At 44.0% G+C, this 12,446-nt stretch overlaps 2 protein-coding genes across 2 annotated transcripts; one reads left to right on the top strand and one right to left on the bottom strand.

The window, feature by feature from the left end:
- Positions 1–7,042: 7,042 nt before the first annotated feature.
- LOC102712782 (40S ribosomal protein S13-2) lies at positions 7,043–8,945 on the top strand. Its single transcript, XM_015833292.2, has 5 exons — positions 7,043–7,151; positions 7,263–7,335; positions 7,429–7,567; positions 7,660–7,846; positions 8,690–8,945. The coding sequence occupies exons 1-5, from the start codon at positions 7,129–7,131 to the stop codon at positions 8,721–8,723; spliced, it is 456 nt and encodes a 151-aa protein (XP_015688778.1). The 5' UTR covers positions 7,043–7,128; the 3' UTR covers positions 8,724–8,945.
- Positions 8,946–9,374: 429 nt separating this feature from the next.
- On the bottom strand, positions 9,375–11,634 carry LOC102712506 (RNA-binding protein CP29B, chloroplastic). The gene is made up of 4 exons (XM_015833557.2): positions 11,161–11,634; positions 10,537–10,638; positions 10,145–10,450; positions 9,375–9,755 (listed from the first exon to the last, which is right to left on the bottom strand). The coding sequence occupies exons 1-4, from the start codon at positions 11,575–11,577 to the stop codon at positions 9,696–9,698; spliced, it is 885 nt and encodes a 294-aa protein (XP_015689043.2). The 5' UTR covers positions 11,578–11,634; the 3' UTR covers positions 9,375–9,695.
- Between the last annotated feature and the right edge of the window lie 812 nt (positions 11,635–12,446).

The raw sequence follows: 12,446 nt of genomic DNA on the forward strand, positions 1-12,446 counted from the left end.
GTAGCAAATTGGTATGTACTAATTATAGTTTGTAATAATTTATTAAATTTGTATTTAGCAAAATTAATATACAATTTTTTTTTGTGTTAGAAGTTTGAAAAGATGGCCGATAATACTAAAGCAACCGAAGATAAGGGTTTAGGGGTGGAAGAGCCGTCCTTTGCTATTGTGGTTGCTCCGGAACCAATCGTCCCACCGGAAGATAGTTCCGGCAGCAACGTAGCTGACGACGAGTACTCCTCACCAAGCGATCCTTGTCCAAGCCCTAAGAGAAGGAGAAAGGGTGACGGTGAAGAAGGGGTAAGTGAACTTAATATGTAAACTGATTACCGTGATAAAAATTACCCCGAGCTAATTCGAAACCTTCATGTATACCTTCTCGTAGGAAACGGCGCCACGACGATCAAAACGGAAGCCGAAGAAGAAAGATCCGTTGAAAGACGATGAGGTCCCAACTGACACAACCGGCTCAAAGAAAAGCGAACAATCAGCAAAGGCAAAGAAGAGGAAGGGTGAGAGAAGCGTGGATAAAAAGGATGAAGGGTTCCATGTTGTTACACATGTTTCGCCAAAAGGAGAGCCGCTCGCCCCTAAGACTGCACATGCGAAATTCAGTTCACAGTGTGGCATAGTAGTACGGGAAAAGATCCCCCCACGGTGAAAGACTGGGATCATGTATCGAATGGGGAGAAGGAAGCCTTATGGAAAGAGTTGAAGAAAATTTTCCAGTTCCCAGAAGGATTAGAGGCAGCAGTGAGGAATTGTGCACTGCAAACAATGGACAAGTCTTGGCTTTGTTGGAAAAACACCTTGAACAATAAATTTGTGAAAACGGGACGTACACCATTTGTGACGTATGCGAACATAACCCCAAATCAGTGGGACGACTTTGTGAAGTTCAAGAACTCCCCGGAAGAAATGGAAAAGAGCCAAAGGTTTTCAGAGTTAGCCGAGAAGAACAAATTTCCTCATCGCTTAGGCTCTGCGGGATATGCACCAAAGGTGGAGCAGTGGACAAAAGAGGAGGAGGAAATGAGGAAGGCGGGGCTTCCGGTACCAATGGAGGAATGGACAGAGAGAGCAAGGAACTGGGTAAGAGCTAGAATTCCGAAGATAACGGATGAAGGCAAAGTATCGTTTGAAGATCTGGAGCTGTAGGGCGTTGCCGATAAAATAAAGAATTTATCCAGTTCACAGAAGAAAAGGATCTTTCAAGCCTAAGAGGGAGAAAGATGTGCTAAGTACGGCATTGGGTACTCTTGAGCATGGGGGGACAGTTCGATGTGTGTCGTCAAAGATGAGTTGGAAGGAAGGGTTTAAACATGACCCCTACAAGAAGCGTGAAGCGAACAAGGATAAAGTTAGAGACGAAGGGGTTGCGGATTTTGAAAGACAAATGATGGATTTCTGTGTGAAGCACATGCGTTTGCCTCCCCCCAAAACCAAAGAACCCGAGCCAGATTACCCCTTCAATGACCTCAAGGAGAATACACCCTGCAGATTGCACGTTTCGATTGGACGCTCCGGGAAAACTCTTCAGGCCGCTACAGCCATTGCTATCCTTGGGAGAACATATAATGAAGAGGGCATACCCGATGCGTATGCCAAAGTGCAGCCGCAAGTGGTCCACGAAGGGTTTGAGTCCTATGACATTGACTTCCCTACATCAGATGGTGTATCTGTACTTGGGGATGCGGTCGATGTTGTAATTCTCTAGCACAAGAAAGACATATGCTTTGGATTGGGCACCGACGCCAGGCAAAAACCTGTGGTGCCAAAACCGGGGTTGGGAAAACCTCCAAGTCCTCCGCCGACAAAGGTGACTGATAAGGCGGAGGAACCCGAGATGCATAAGGAAAATCCAATGCTAGGAGTACCACCGGAGATTGAAGTGCTGGAGGTGTCCATGGAGAATGCAGTGCCAGATGTCGAAATGGAGATTAAAGTGGCAGAACCAGAGGTGCAATTTGTGGCATCAGTTGGGACATGTATCGAACAAGTACCAGGATTGGAATGGGACGGTAAAGAGCCAAAAATATGTGAAGACCCTTCTCGTGCGAAAGACCCCAAGGTACAATAAATACTTTAATAAAAACAATGCATATTTCAATAAATAAAGTGGGGAATTTGCAATAATAGGTTCAATATGATCAAAGATGAGTGCCACTTGCCTTGCTCTGGTCCCTAGGGAACTTCGGCGACGATCTCGAAATAAACCGGCGCTTCGGCGGGTTCGAATCAAAGCAACAAAGCACAAAATAAATAAAACATGCACAAACTCTACTGAAACAGTAAAAGAAATTATTTTCAATGGATTCTTGACAATTTTATGAATTTAATGAAATTTGAATGGACTTAAACGAACATCGGATGAATTAGTTATGAATTTTAGATTTTTTTCTGGGTTTTTTACTAAACATAAATGTCCTAAATCAATTATTGCGCAATTAATGGGGCGATGACGTCAGTGGAGGAGAGAGGGAGCGGCACCGACAGGTGGGGTCCACCTATCGGTGACAGGGGATGAGATAGAGGGAATGACCCGTGGGCCCGGGGAAGGAGAGAGGAAGGGGGTGGCGGCAGGCTGACGAGTGGGGCCCGCTCGTCAGCGGCCCAAAACAGAGGAGGAGAAGGGGTTGGCCTTGGCCGAGAGAGGAGAGGCGGCGCCAGCGGCGAACGGGCGGTGGAGGGCGGCGACCGGCAGGCGACGCGGACCAGCGAGGGGCGGCCGACCGGCGGGCGCTCGGCGTCGAGGCGAAGGGGAGGACGTCGGTCGGTCGGCTTGGGAAGGGGACGGCGACCGGCGGGCGATAGCGCGACGTGGAGGGCGGATGCACCCTAGCGACGGTGGGGCCGCGTCGGCGACGGCGAGGCAATGATGACGGCAGGCGGAGGGGCAACGGCGACGACCGGAGCACATACGCGTGTGGCGGCGGCCTTTGTGGCAACACGCGGAGAGGAAAAGAGAGGGGGACCGGGGAAGGCGGTGGCTTACCGGCGGTGGGAGCGGGTCGGGCGAGTCGGCGATGAGGTGGGACGTGGGGTGACAGAGGGCGAGATCGGTCGACGACGGCGAACTTGGGCGCGGTGGTGGCTGCGAAAAGGTGGCGGCGGCGTGGGGAAACCGAGGCTTTATAGGGGTTGGCGCCGACTAGGGCGGGGCGGCGGTTGGTGAGACTGAGTCTGCGACGAGGCGGATTCGGCGGCGGCGGTTGCGGCGGCCGATAGAGTCCCGCTCGGCGACGAGGTGGATTCGGGCTCGGCGGGCGCGGGGGAGGCGATGCGGATTCGGCGGAGGCACGTGTGCGCTGGGCCAGCGGAGCGGGGCAGCTGGGCCGAGGTGGCTGGTGGCCCAGGCGGAGGGATGAGAGTCGGGCCGGCTCGGCCGCGCGGCGGGAAGGAGAGACGGAGGAGCTGGGCTGGCTCGGGTGGGCCGGCCTGGGAGAGGGAGGGGGAGAAAAAGAAAAAGGAAAAAGGAAGGAAGAATTGGGCTACGGCCCAATTCGGAAAAAAAGAAAAGAAAAGGAAAGAAAACAGGAGGGAAAAGGTGGGAAAAAGGAGGAAAAAGAAAAGGGTCCAGTTTTGCCGAATTTTAAATCAGTTTTTAGAGCAAAATTTTATATTCTGCAATTTGAGTTTAAATCTTGTTAAATTAATTCCTTTAGAGGGATTTTCCTAAGTTACTTAAGCCAATTATTATTTACAAATTTCTTTTACGAATTTAGGCTTAGGATTAAACTCCGGTTGTGACAATACTGTAGCTTTATGCAATTTAACCTCAGTCTATCCTTGATATCCTATTGCACTCATTATTCTCTTCTCTTGGGTATTACTTGTTGAGTACGATGGTTTGTATTCTGCCTTGCTTAATTTTTCCCCCACCAGAGTAAGTGCCAGAGTTTTAGTCAGAAGGTTGTTCCCAAGGTTGAAGTGAGGTTTAGCCCGCCATCGAGATTGCCTGTGGTGTAGAGCCATCATCCATAACTGAAGCTGAAGATTAGATGGTTTAGTTTGTTTTCTTTTTCTGCTCCATTTTGATAGATAATTGTTTTTATTTATTTTTAAGTCATGGAACTATGTACTAATTTGTCATAGTGTGTACTCGGAAAAATACATGCTATTGTTCGAAAATTGGTGTAAATTTCTGGACATGACACCGTAGCACCGAAATGTATAAGCACACTAAAATTTCTGTTTTTGAAGCCCAATAGTGCATTTGCTAGATCATCATATATAAGCTCTAACGCTAGGTAACCCTAATTTATCCCATCTTCAACTGACATCCGACGTCGTCGCCCATCACCTCAGCTCTACTTGCTCCTGCCTCAGAGCCCCACGCAGCTGCCTCCACACCCTCACATTCCCGTTACCGGGCCTCACCTCGGCTCCTCGCGCCGCCTCCCAACCCTCACGTGACGGCGAGCTCCACGCCCATCACGTGCCCTCGCGTAGCTGCCGCCTTCGCGCTCACGCTACTATTAACACCAAAATTTGCAAATAACCGTTGGAGGAAAAAATCAGTAAAAGTAACCGAATCGGACAAGAAAAAGGGTGATCGGACTAAAGAAAAGTAGGAAACGACTTGGAGGCAACCGATAGATTTTGAGTCGGATTGGAAAAGGAGTTCGATTGAGCCCGAGAAGCATGCAGATAGATTTGGAAGTAGATAGAGTCCGTGTAAAGCTTTTATATCTAAACATTATAGTTTGTTTTAGGTAATATCTCTAATTAGAGTTCATGTGCAATAAGTTAGGTAATAGATAATAGATCCATATCGGGTTTAGTTAGTTTTTGGGTATAAATATACCACCACACAGTTTGTAAAGGACATCAACAATCTTATGATCAATACATCTTCGGCGCATCACCAAACTTTCGACAAGAGCGAGCTCTTGGCTCGAGTTTGTCAGCTTCGCAATATAGTTCGTAATTGTCAACTCGTCGATTTGCTAGATATGACTGTCTTGATTTAGTTTGATCTCTTATCTAGATGCTCGACGATTTATCTAAGTCTTGTTATTACTTTGATCTAGTCTTGGTAGTGATAGGTTCTCGATCAAGGTTGTACGAGCGCATTGTTTGATCTATCGATATGAGCTTTGTTAACTCGATTCTGCCTCATTTCAGTCCGATCAATCTAGTTAGTTAGATTCGTATTTATAGATTAGATGAAGGGTTTGCATGATCTTATCACTAGAGTTCTAGCCAGCATTATCTTTAGTAGTTCATCGGCTTGTTTGTTAAGCTTACAAATCTGCATGTTTTCTATGGCTATATTGTGCTAGAATGCATACTGTCTTGGTTTGGTCTGATCTACGACAATTTGGTTCGATCTGTCTTTAGAATCTCGTCTGATTTACTAAGTTTAATAGATGTGTTGATAAGTTATGCTGGTTTAATAGTTAATCCTCGGTATGCTACAATGTTATCTTGATTTCATGTTTACTTAAGTTTAAATCTAAAGTGCCTTGGTTTGGTCCAATCTTCTAGATTTAACATGAGCATGCATGTGGTTGTTTTCTATTGTTTGTTTTCTATTGTTTTATACCGATAATTAGTCTAGTAATCCAGTTTTATCATATTTAATTTATTTAGTACCCTATCGGTTGCTATATGCACGTGCGATAAGTATTAAATCAGTCCAATCGACTAATTAATCTTGAAACTGTCTCGGTTAAGTCTGATCTTTCATGAGAAATTAGTTATTTGAACTATTTAGTGGTTATCCTACTCTTAAATCAGCCGATAAGGTATATCTTATGTTACGACATGAAATTACTGTAGAGCCGATTAGTTTAACGTCTCGGCTAGGGTCGTAAAGCAATATCGGCTATCCAGCCGATGGAGTCCTTGGGTTTAACAGTTTTTCTGTCTTTATCTTGTGAGTTATAGGATCAAACTAACTGACATGCCTGGTTTCTCCAAGAATTTAGATCCTACATTGGAACGTTATAAGAAGTGACTCCCAGACCTTCGTATGTGACACGTCAACAACCATATCTTTGACGGCAACAGCTGCGTAACGTCCACCGGTGGGGTTTTGACGGCAACAGCTGCGTAACGTCCACCGGTGGGGTCCTGGTCAGGCCTGGGTGTTTGCTGTAGCCGGTGGGCTAGCATGATGCGACCGGTGTGTTGGTTGGGACATGCCCATATGACCATCTGTAGAATTAAGATCCATGACTCTGTACAATAATATTTTTTCTATCTCACGTTTAAATTGTTTACATCTTTCTTACTTGCTATTAGTGATCACCATCTTGATTACCCAGTCCTGATAAGACAAATACCACAGATTATGAACGAAACTTCGCTGCTATGCTTACATTGATGAACCTACGTAACAAATCCCTCTTCAATAGGATGCGTCACATCCTTCCCCGCATTCACATGAGCTAGGGGTTAATTTAGATGCGTCCATTCGATATCTCTTTTCTTATGCTTATACTTATAAGTCAAAATTTAAATTTTCAATATTAAATTTAGAGTTTTCACCAAAGCTTATTTTACATCATTGGCTCTTAGATCTCTAAGAATACATATATAAAAGTTTTCTTTATAAATTATTTTTCATTTGCAAGAAAAACCAAACAATCACCCCTCCATCCGTAATATTTACTACCTCTGTGCTAATTTAAATGTATTTATGATTTTCGTAACAAATGTATGACCGTTTGTCTTATTTAAAAATTTTATAAAAAAACTTTTAAAAAATAGTCATGCATAAATTGCTATTCATATTTTTATCATTTAATAATAATAAAAATAATAATCATAATTTTTAAAATAAGATAGACGGTCAAACATGTTGTATTTATGAGGCGAAAGTAATATTTTTTTTCTAAATGACAAAGTTTGACTCAGATTTTTATTGTATGCTAATATGTTCGATCTTTATTGTGCTCCGTTTGATTTGTGCTCGTATGGAAGCTGCTTTCAGCAAAAATTGGTACACAAACAATGGCATTTAAATGTAAAAATGTACTACTTTTAGAGGACTTATTTAGAAATACACACCAATAAGTAGCAACCCCAAACCCTAGCCATACCTCTTCTCTCCCGCGCCGCCACCCGCGCACTACTCCCGCCGCCGCCGCCGTCTCCGTCGCCAAACGCCCGGCTGCCACCATGGGGCGTATGCACAGCCGCGGGTAAGCCCTCTCTCCCCTTGTGTAGTTGCTCCTCCCTAGTGGTTTTTCCTCTCGGTGGTCTAATGGCTGCGGCGGCGGCGGCTGCTCCGCGACGGTGTGGTGGTGGTGCAGGAAGGGTATCTCGTCGTCGGCGCTGCCGTACAAGAGGACTCCACCCAGCTGGCTCAAGACCGCCGCCTCCGATGTGGGTGATTTCTCCCTTGTTCGCTGTCGCTCGTGTCCTCGATTCTATTTGTTGGCTTCCGATTCTGACGGTGTTGGCTTGGTTGAATTCTAGGTGGAGGAGATGATCATGAAGGCCGCGAAGAAGGGTCAGATGCCGTCGCAGATCGGCGTGGTGCTCCGTGACCAGCACGGTATCCCCCTCGTCAAGAGCGTCACTGGCAGCAAGATCCTCCGCATCCTCAAGGCCCATGGTGAGAATTAGAATTCCCCGAATTCTGGCTACCATCGCGCAATGTTTTGTGTGTGTTAATGTGCGGATTTGTCTGTGTGTGATGGCGTGTAGGGCTTGCGCCGGAGATACCTGAGGATCTGTACTTCCTAATCAAGAAGGCTGTGGCTATTAGGAAGCATTTGGAGAGGAACAGGAAGGACAAGGACTCCAAGTTTAGGCTCATTCTTGTTGAGAGCAGGATCCACCGCCTCGCTCGCTACTACAAGCGCACCAAGAAGCTCCCACCCACCTGGAAATAGTAAGTCTCACTGCTAATTGTTAGTAACATAGAAATTCTAGTAGCGTGGGTTAGTTTGGTTCAACATGCTGTTCTGTGCAATTCAGTGATTTGGTTATTACTGTTATTTTTGGGTACTCTAGACCATAATACAAAGAGTATATTTTAGAAAACCCCATGTTTTCGGTCAAAGTTGTAGAAAACCACATGTTTATGACTAGTGTCATGTATAACCGGGTATTATGGCCCTAACGTTTCACAAAACCCAACCCCTATGCATGCTAAGTATACATTTACTTGAAACATTTCATTTTATAGAAGTCCTATGACACTTTAGTCATTAATTTCTTAATACCGATGTTTGCATTATTTTTTCTGTATTTTGAACACTATTGTTTTAGAGATGCTAAATTTACATGAGATTTGAATAAGGTTGACAGGTGGAGTTTTATGAACCCCTTTGACCACAAAACCTGTGGTTATGTGACATAATACTTTGGGTTTTCTGTAACTTTGACCATAAAATATGGGGTTCTCTGAAATTTACTCTAATACAAAATTTAGTGAAGATCAGAATATCTTTATTTAAAAGTGCTTCCTTGTAGCTTCCCTTCCTTTGGCTGTATTGTGATAGGATAGCTTGTTTTCTTAAGCCTGTCATTGTCTTGGATTTATATTTTTTTTTAGCTTGGTCAGTATATATGTACGTACCTTCTATTTGTTCGTATTGGCAGTATGGTTCGTATATACATGACAGTAGGTGATAATGCTGAATAATCTTGTTTGTTTTGTTATATTAACAATTCTGATTCTGTCACAGTGTAATTTTTATATTTGCCTGACAAACTTTCTGGTTCTCTGCAGTGAGTCAACCACAGCCAGCACTCTGGTGGCCTAGAGGCTATAGAGCTCTGCTTCGGGTTTGCTCCTTGCAGCTTCAAGCTTAGCTTGTTCTAGGAATGGATTTATGTAGCGCATTATGAGTCTGGAGACTAGCGGGAGCTGCTAAATTCCCGTTGTCTGGAGAATGCCATAAAACCCTTATGCATTCGCTATTCTGAACGCTAAACTTCTATTAATGTGCATCGAGATTTTGTTTGTTATAATTATTCTGTACTCTTAATCGTCCTGCTGCAGTGTGCCCTGTGTGTTTTAGGTGAGCATGACCTTGTTTCCAGCATCAGGTTTGATGAAATTCTTTAAATCATCGAAATACTGCACAATTGTTCTAAATTTTAGGCGCAATATAGCAAAAACTATCATTCTGCCTATCATTCATCTCAATGATGCACGACATGAATGGTCTACGACTGTTGTTAATAAACTGACGAAGATTGGAGACATGGGTTGCTTGTCATTGTGCATATAAGTTTTTGGCCGATTTGAAGCGCATTATCAGATGGTCAAGAATAACTCAGATTGATGTATTGATGTGCGCTATTATGTTCATCAGTAGAATGATTATCAGTTCAGAATCCCACGGATCAGCATATTACGGGAGTGCGCAAGCAATTAAGTAACAGGAGCAGTTTCACACGAGAAATTCCTCCGAGAAATTCCTCCAGACTGAAATTTGTAATGCCTCTTCTGTTCAAATTAGTTTTCATAATGCAACAGCTGAAGTGACTGCACGCAGAAGCTTGGTAGAACAAAAAGGAGCTAAGAATCGCTCTTAAGCATTTTCTCAGGCTAGCAAGTCATGTAGAACAAATATCTGGCGATCGATAGAAAAATTGCAAGTACACGTTGTGCTCAAGTCCCTAAAATACTCAATACATACATAAGAACGTGTTAGTTTGTGTGCAGCATTGTGCCTGAAGGATGGACTCAATCAGCAAACAAGCCAGACAAAAATGCAATCCTCGACGGCTCAGGGTGCCTGGCGATCTTCGTGAGCTTCCCTAACAAGGATATTTCGTCCATGAAAATGCTGTTGCAGAAGCAATAATCAGAGTTAGAAATGATGTTCCTCTGGCCGAGTGAGAGAAAAAGGTTAGACATGACGATTGAGAGTTGAGAATTACAGGATAAGAAAAATAATATGCAGAAAATGTGAACCAGGCTGGCTTAGGCTTCATAAGCTACTGCTAACTGGTAAGGTTCTACTCAAGCAGAAGCTTAGCAATACAATTGTTCACCCATAATCCTCAAGATTTTCTAACACAATTACCCCAGTAGCAGATTCTGAAGCAAATCCAAATATGAAATTTCTTGGGAGAAGAAATCCAGGGAGAAATTTATGGTTTTTATTGTACCGTCAAGCTATTGGAGTGACTTGAATAACCAAGGGAAAATGGCAGAACATGAGAGGCATTATACCGTATTGTCAAGCTTCAATGCAGCTTCAACTTCTTCAGCTGAAGCAAATGAGAGGAATCCATAAACTCGGCCTCTCCCTCCTTTGCGATCTGTCAGCAGCCTTGTACTGACAACGGTTCCGCACTGAGAGAAATACTCTCGCAATTCTTGTGGCTGAACAGACCACGCAATGTTGCCAATGTAGATCTTGTGTGGGCTCTCAAAGATGTGATCCTTCACAGGTGGTGTATGAGACATGTTGATATTTCTCCTTTTAGACACAACATCAGATGATAATTTTACAAGCAATTCACGCCCATCCAGGTCCTACAAGAAATTTGAGGTCACCTGTAATCAGTTACAGATAAATACAATGTGAGAACTGGAAACCGCAGGTTTCTTGTGTGACTCACAAATCCATCAAGAGCGTTCATGGCTGTCCGAGCTTCTGGGAGAGAACGCATTGTGACAAAACCACATCCTCGGCTAAGTCCAGTCTCAGGGTCGCGGGAAATCTGCAGGTTATCATCAGACATTAACATAACAGTGCACCTCTAAAATTTAAATCTGAAGCATGTTCTGACATCATGATATGAAATGTATATGAAATGCAGAATTTAAACATGGTATCTAAGTGGATCATTCATCAAATCAAACAGTGGCATCTAGTGTCATCCTTAGCTTGAATTAATCATCTAAAGGTTTGATGCTAAATATTCACATATTTACCATCGATGCAAGAGCCTGCTATGCGAAGAGATTATAGGAATGGGAAACATAGACAAACAGTTTGCATTTTTGCATCTACAATCCATTGAATTTGATCACTAAGTCCTTGTTTAAATCAGTAGCTTCCAATTCACTAGCGGACAACTCCATTGAATTTGATCAGTGGTGCAGTGAAAATGCGGATTGAGCCGGTCTGAGATCCTTAGCAGTAGCATATACTAGCAGTATCCTCGTATCACGAAGCGTTGGAATTGCAGTAATGATCAAGTAAACGAGGGCAGGCTTGGAAATTGGAATGGATGATATACCTCGACGGAGAGGACGGTGCCGTAGGGCCTGAAGAGCTCGTAGAGGTCGTCGACGTCGCAGCGGCGGGGCAGGTTGCAGACGAAGAGCTCGCGCGGCCGCGACCGCCGCGGCCTCCACCCGCCGCCATCCTCCTCGTGGCTCTCCCCGCGCCCCGCGGAATTTCCGCCCGCCCACCCTTGCTCCTCCTCGTCGTCGTAGTCGGACTGCGGGGTATCCGCGGTGGCAGAGGACCACCCAGAGCCAGGCCTCTCCTCCTCCGTCTCGAACACGAGTGGGCCCGCGCTGGCGCGGCGGGGACGGGCGGCGGAGGAGGGGGCGAGGAAGAGGCGGCAGCGGGGGGTGGGAGAGGAGAAGAAGAGGTGGCGGGAATGGAGAGGGTTGGGGAGGTGGAGGAGGGCGTAGTGGGAGGCGGCCATGGGTGGATAGGGAGAGGTCGCGCGGGGCAGCGGAAGAAGATGCGGTGGTCGTCGTGAGGTGTCGCGTCGGTGTAGGGAGCCGAGATGAGCGGCTGGATGGTGAGCCACGTCCACGACGGTTTTATACTACTTGATGCAACTTGTTATCACCTACACCATTAAACGAGGATAATTGCAAGGACTAACTCTATTATAAAATATAATATTTTTATGTTATTTTTTGCTGCCTCCGTTTTATATAATGTAGGATGTTTCACTTTTTTAGTTGTAACGTTTGACCATTTGTCTTACTCAAAAATTTAATACAAATATAAAAAATGACAAATTGTGCTTAAAGTTCTTTTGATAATAAAGTAAGTCACAAGAAAAATAAATGATATTTTTATAATTTTTTCAATAAGACAAATGATCAAACATTACAAGAAAAAAATCAAACATCTTACATTATGAAAAGGAGGAAGTATCAATTAAGAAGATAATGAAAGTTTTTTAAGTCACTTTGCTCAATTTTTCAATTTTGGTTGGCTCTCAAATAATTGAAATGATTCTATCTTTAAGACGTATGATTGACTCTATAATAATTGCAATGGTTAAAATCATAGAAATTAGTAAAAAAATATCTACAGTGTGATATAAAATTTATATCTTGTAAATGATTATATTTTGGGACAAAATAATTTTAAGACATTAGTTTTTGATGCACGGAAAACCACACATTATTAGCCAATAAGATGAGTTTTGGATTCGGAAAGATAATCTAAATGTAGGATACCTATACCGGGGGTATCCGTAGGCTACAAGAATACGTACGGTCAATAGGATAGGGTACTGAATAGGAAGGAGAATATATCTGTATGGTATTGGCTAGG

The sequence above is a fragment of the Oryza brachyantha genome, chromosome 2 (genome assembly GCF_000231095.2).
Source record: "Oryza brachyantha chromosome 2, ObraRS2, whole genome shotgun sequence".
NCBI classification, from domain to species: domain Eukaryota; kingdom Viridiplantae; phylum Streptophyta; class Magnoliopsida; order Poales; family Poaceae; genus Oryza; species Oryza brachyantha.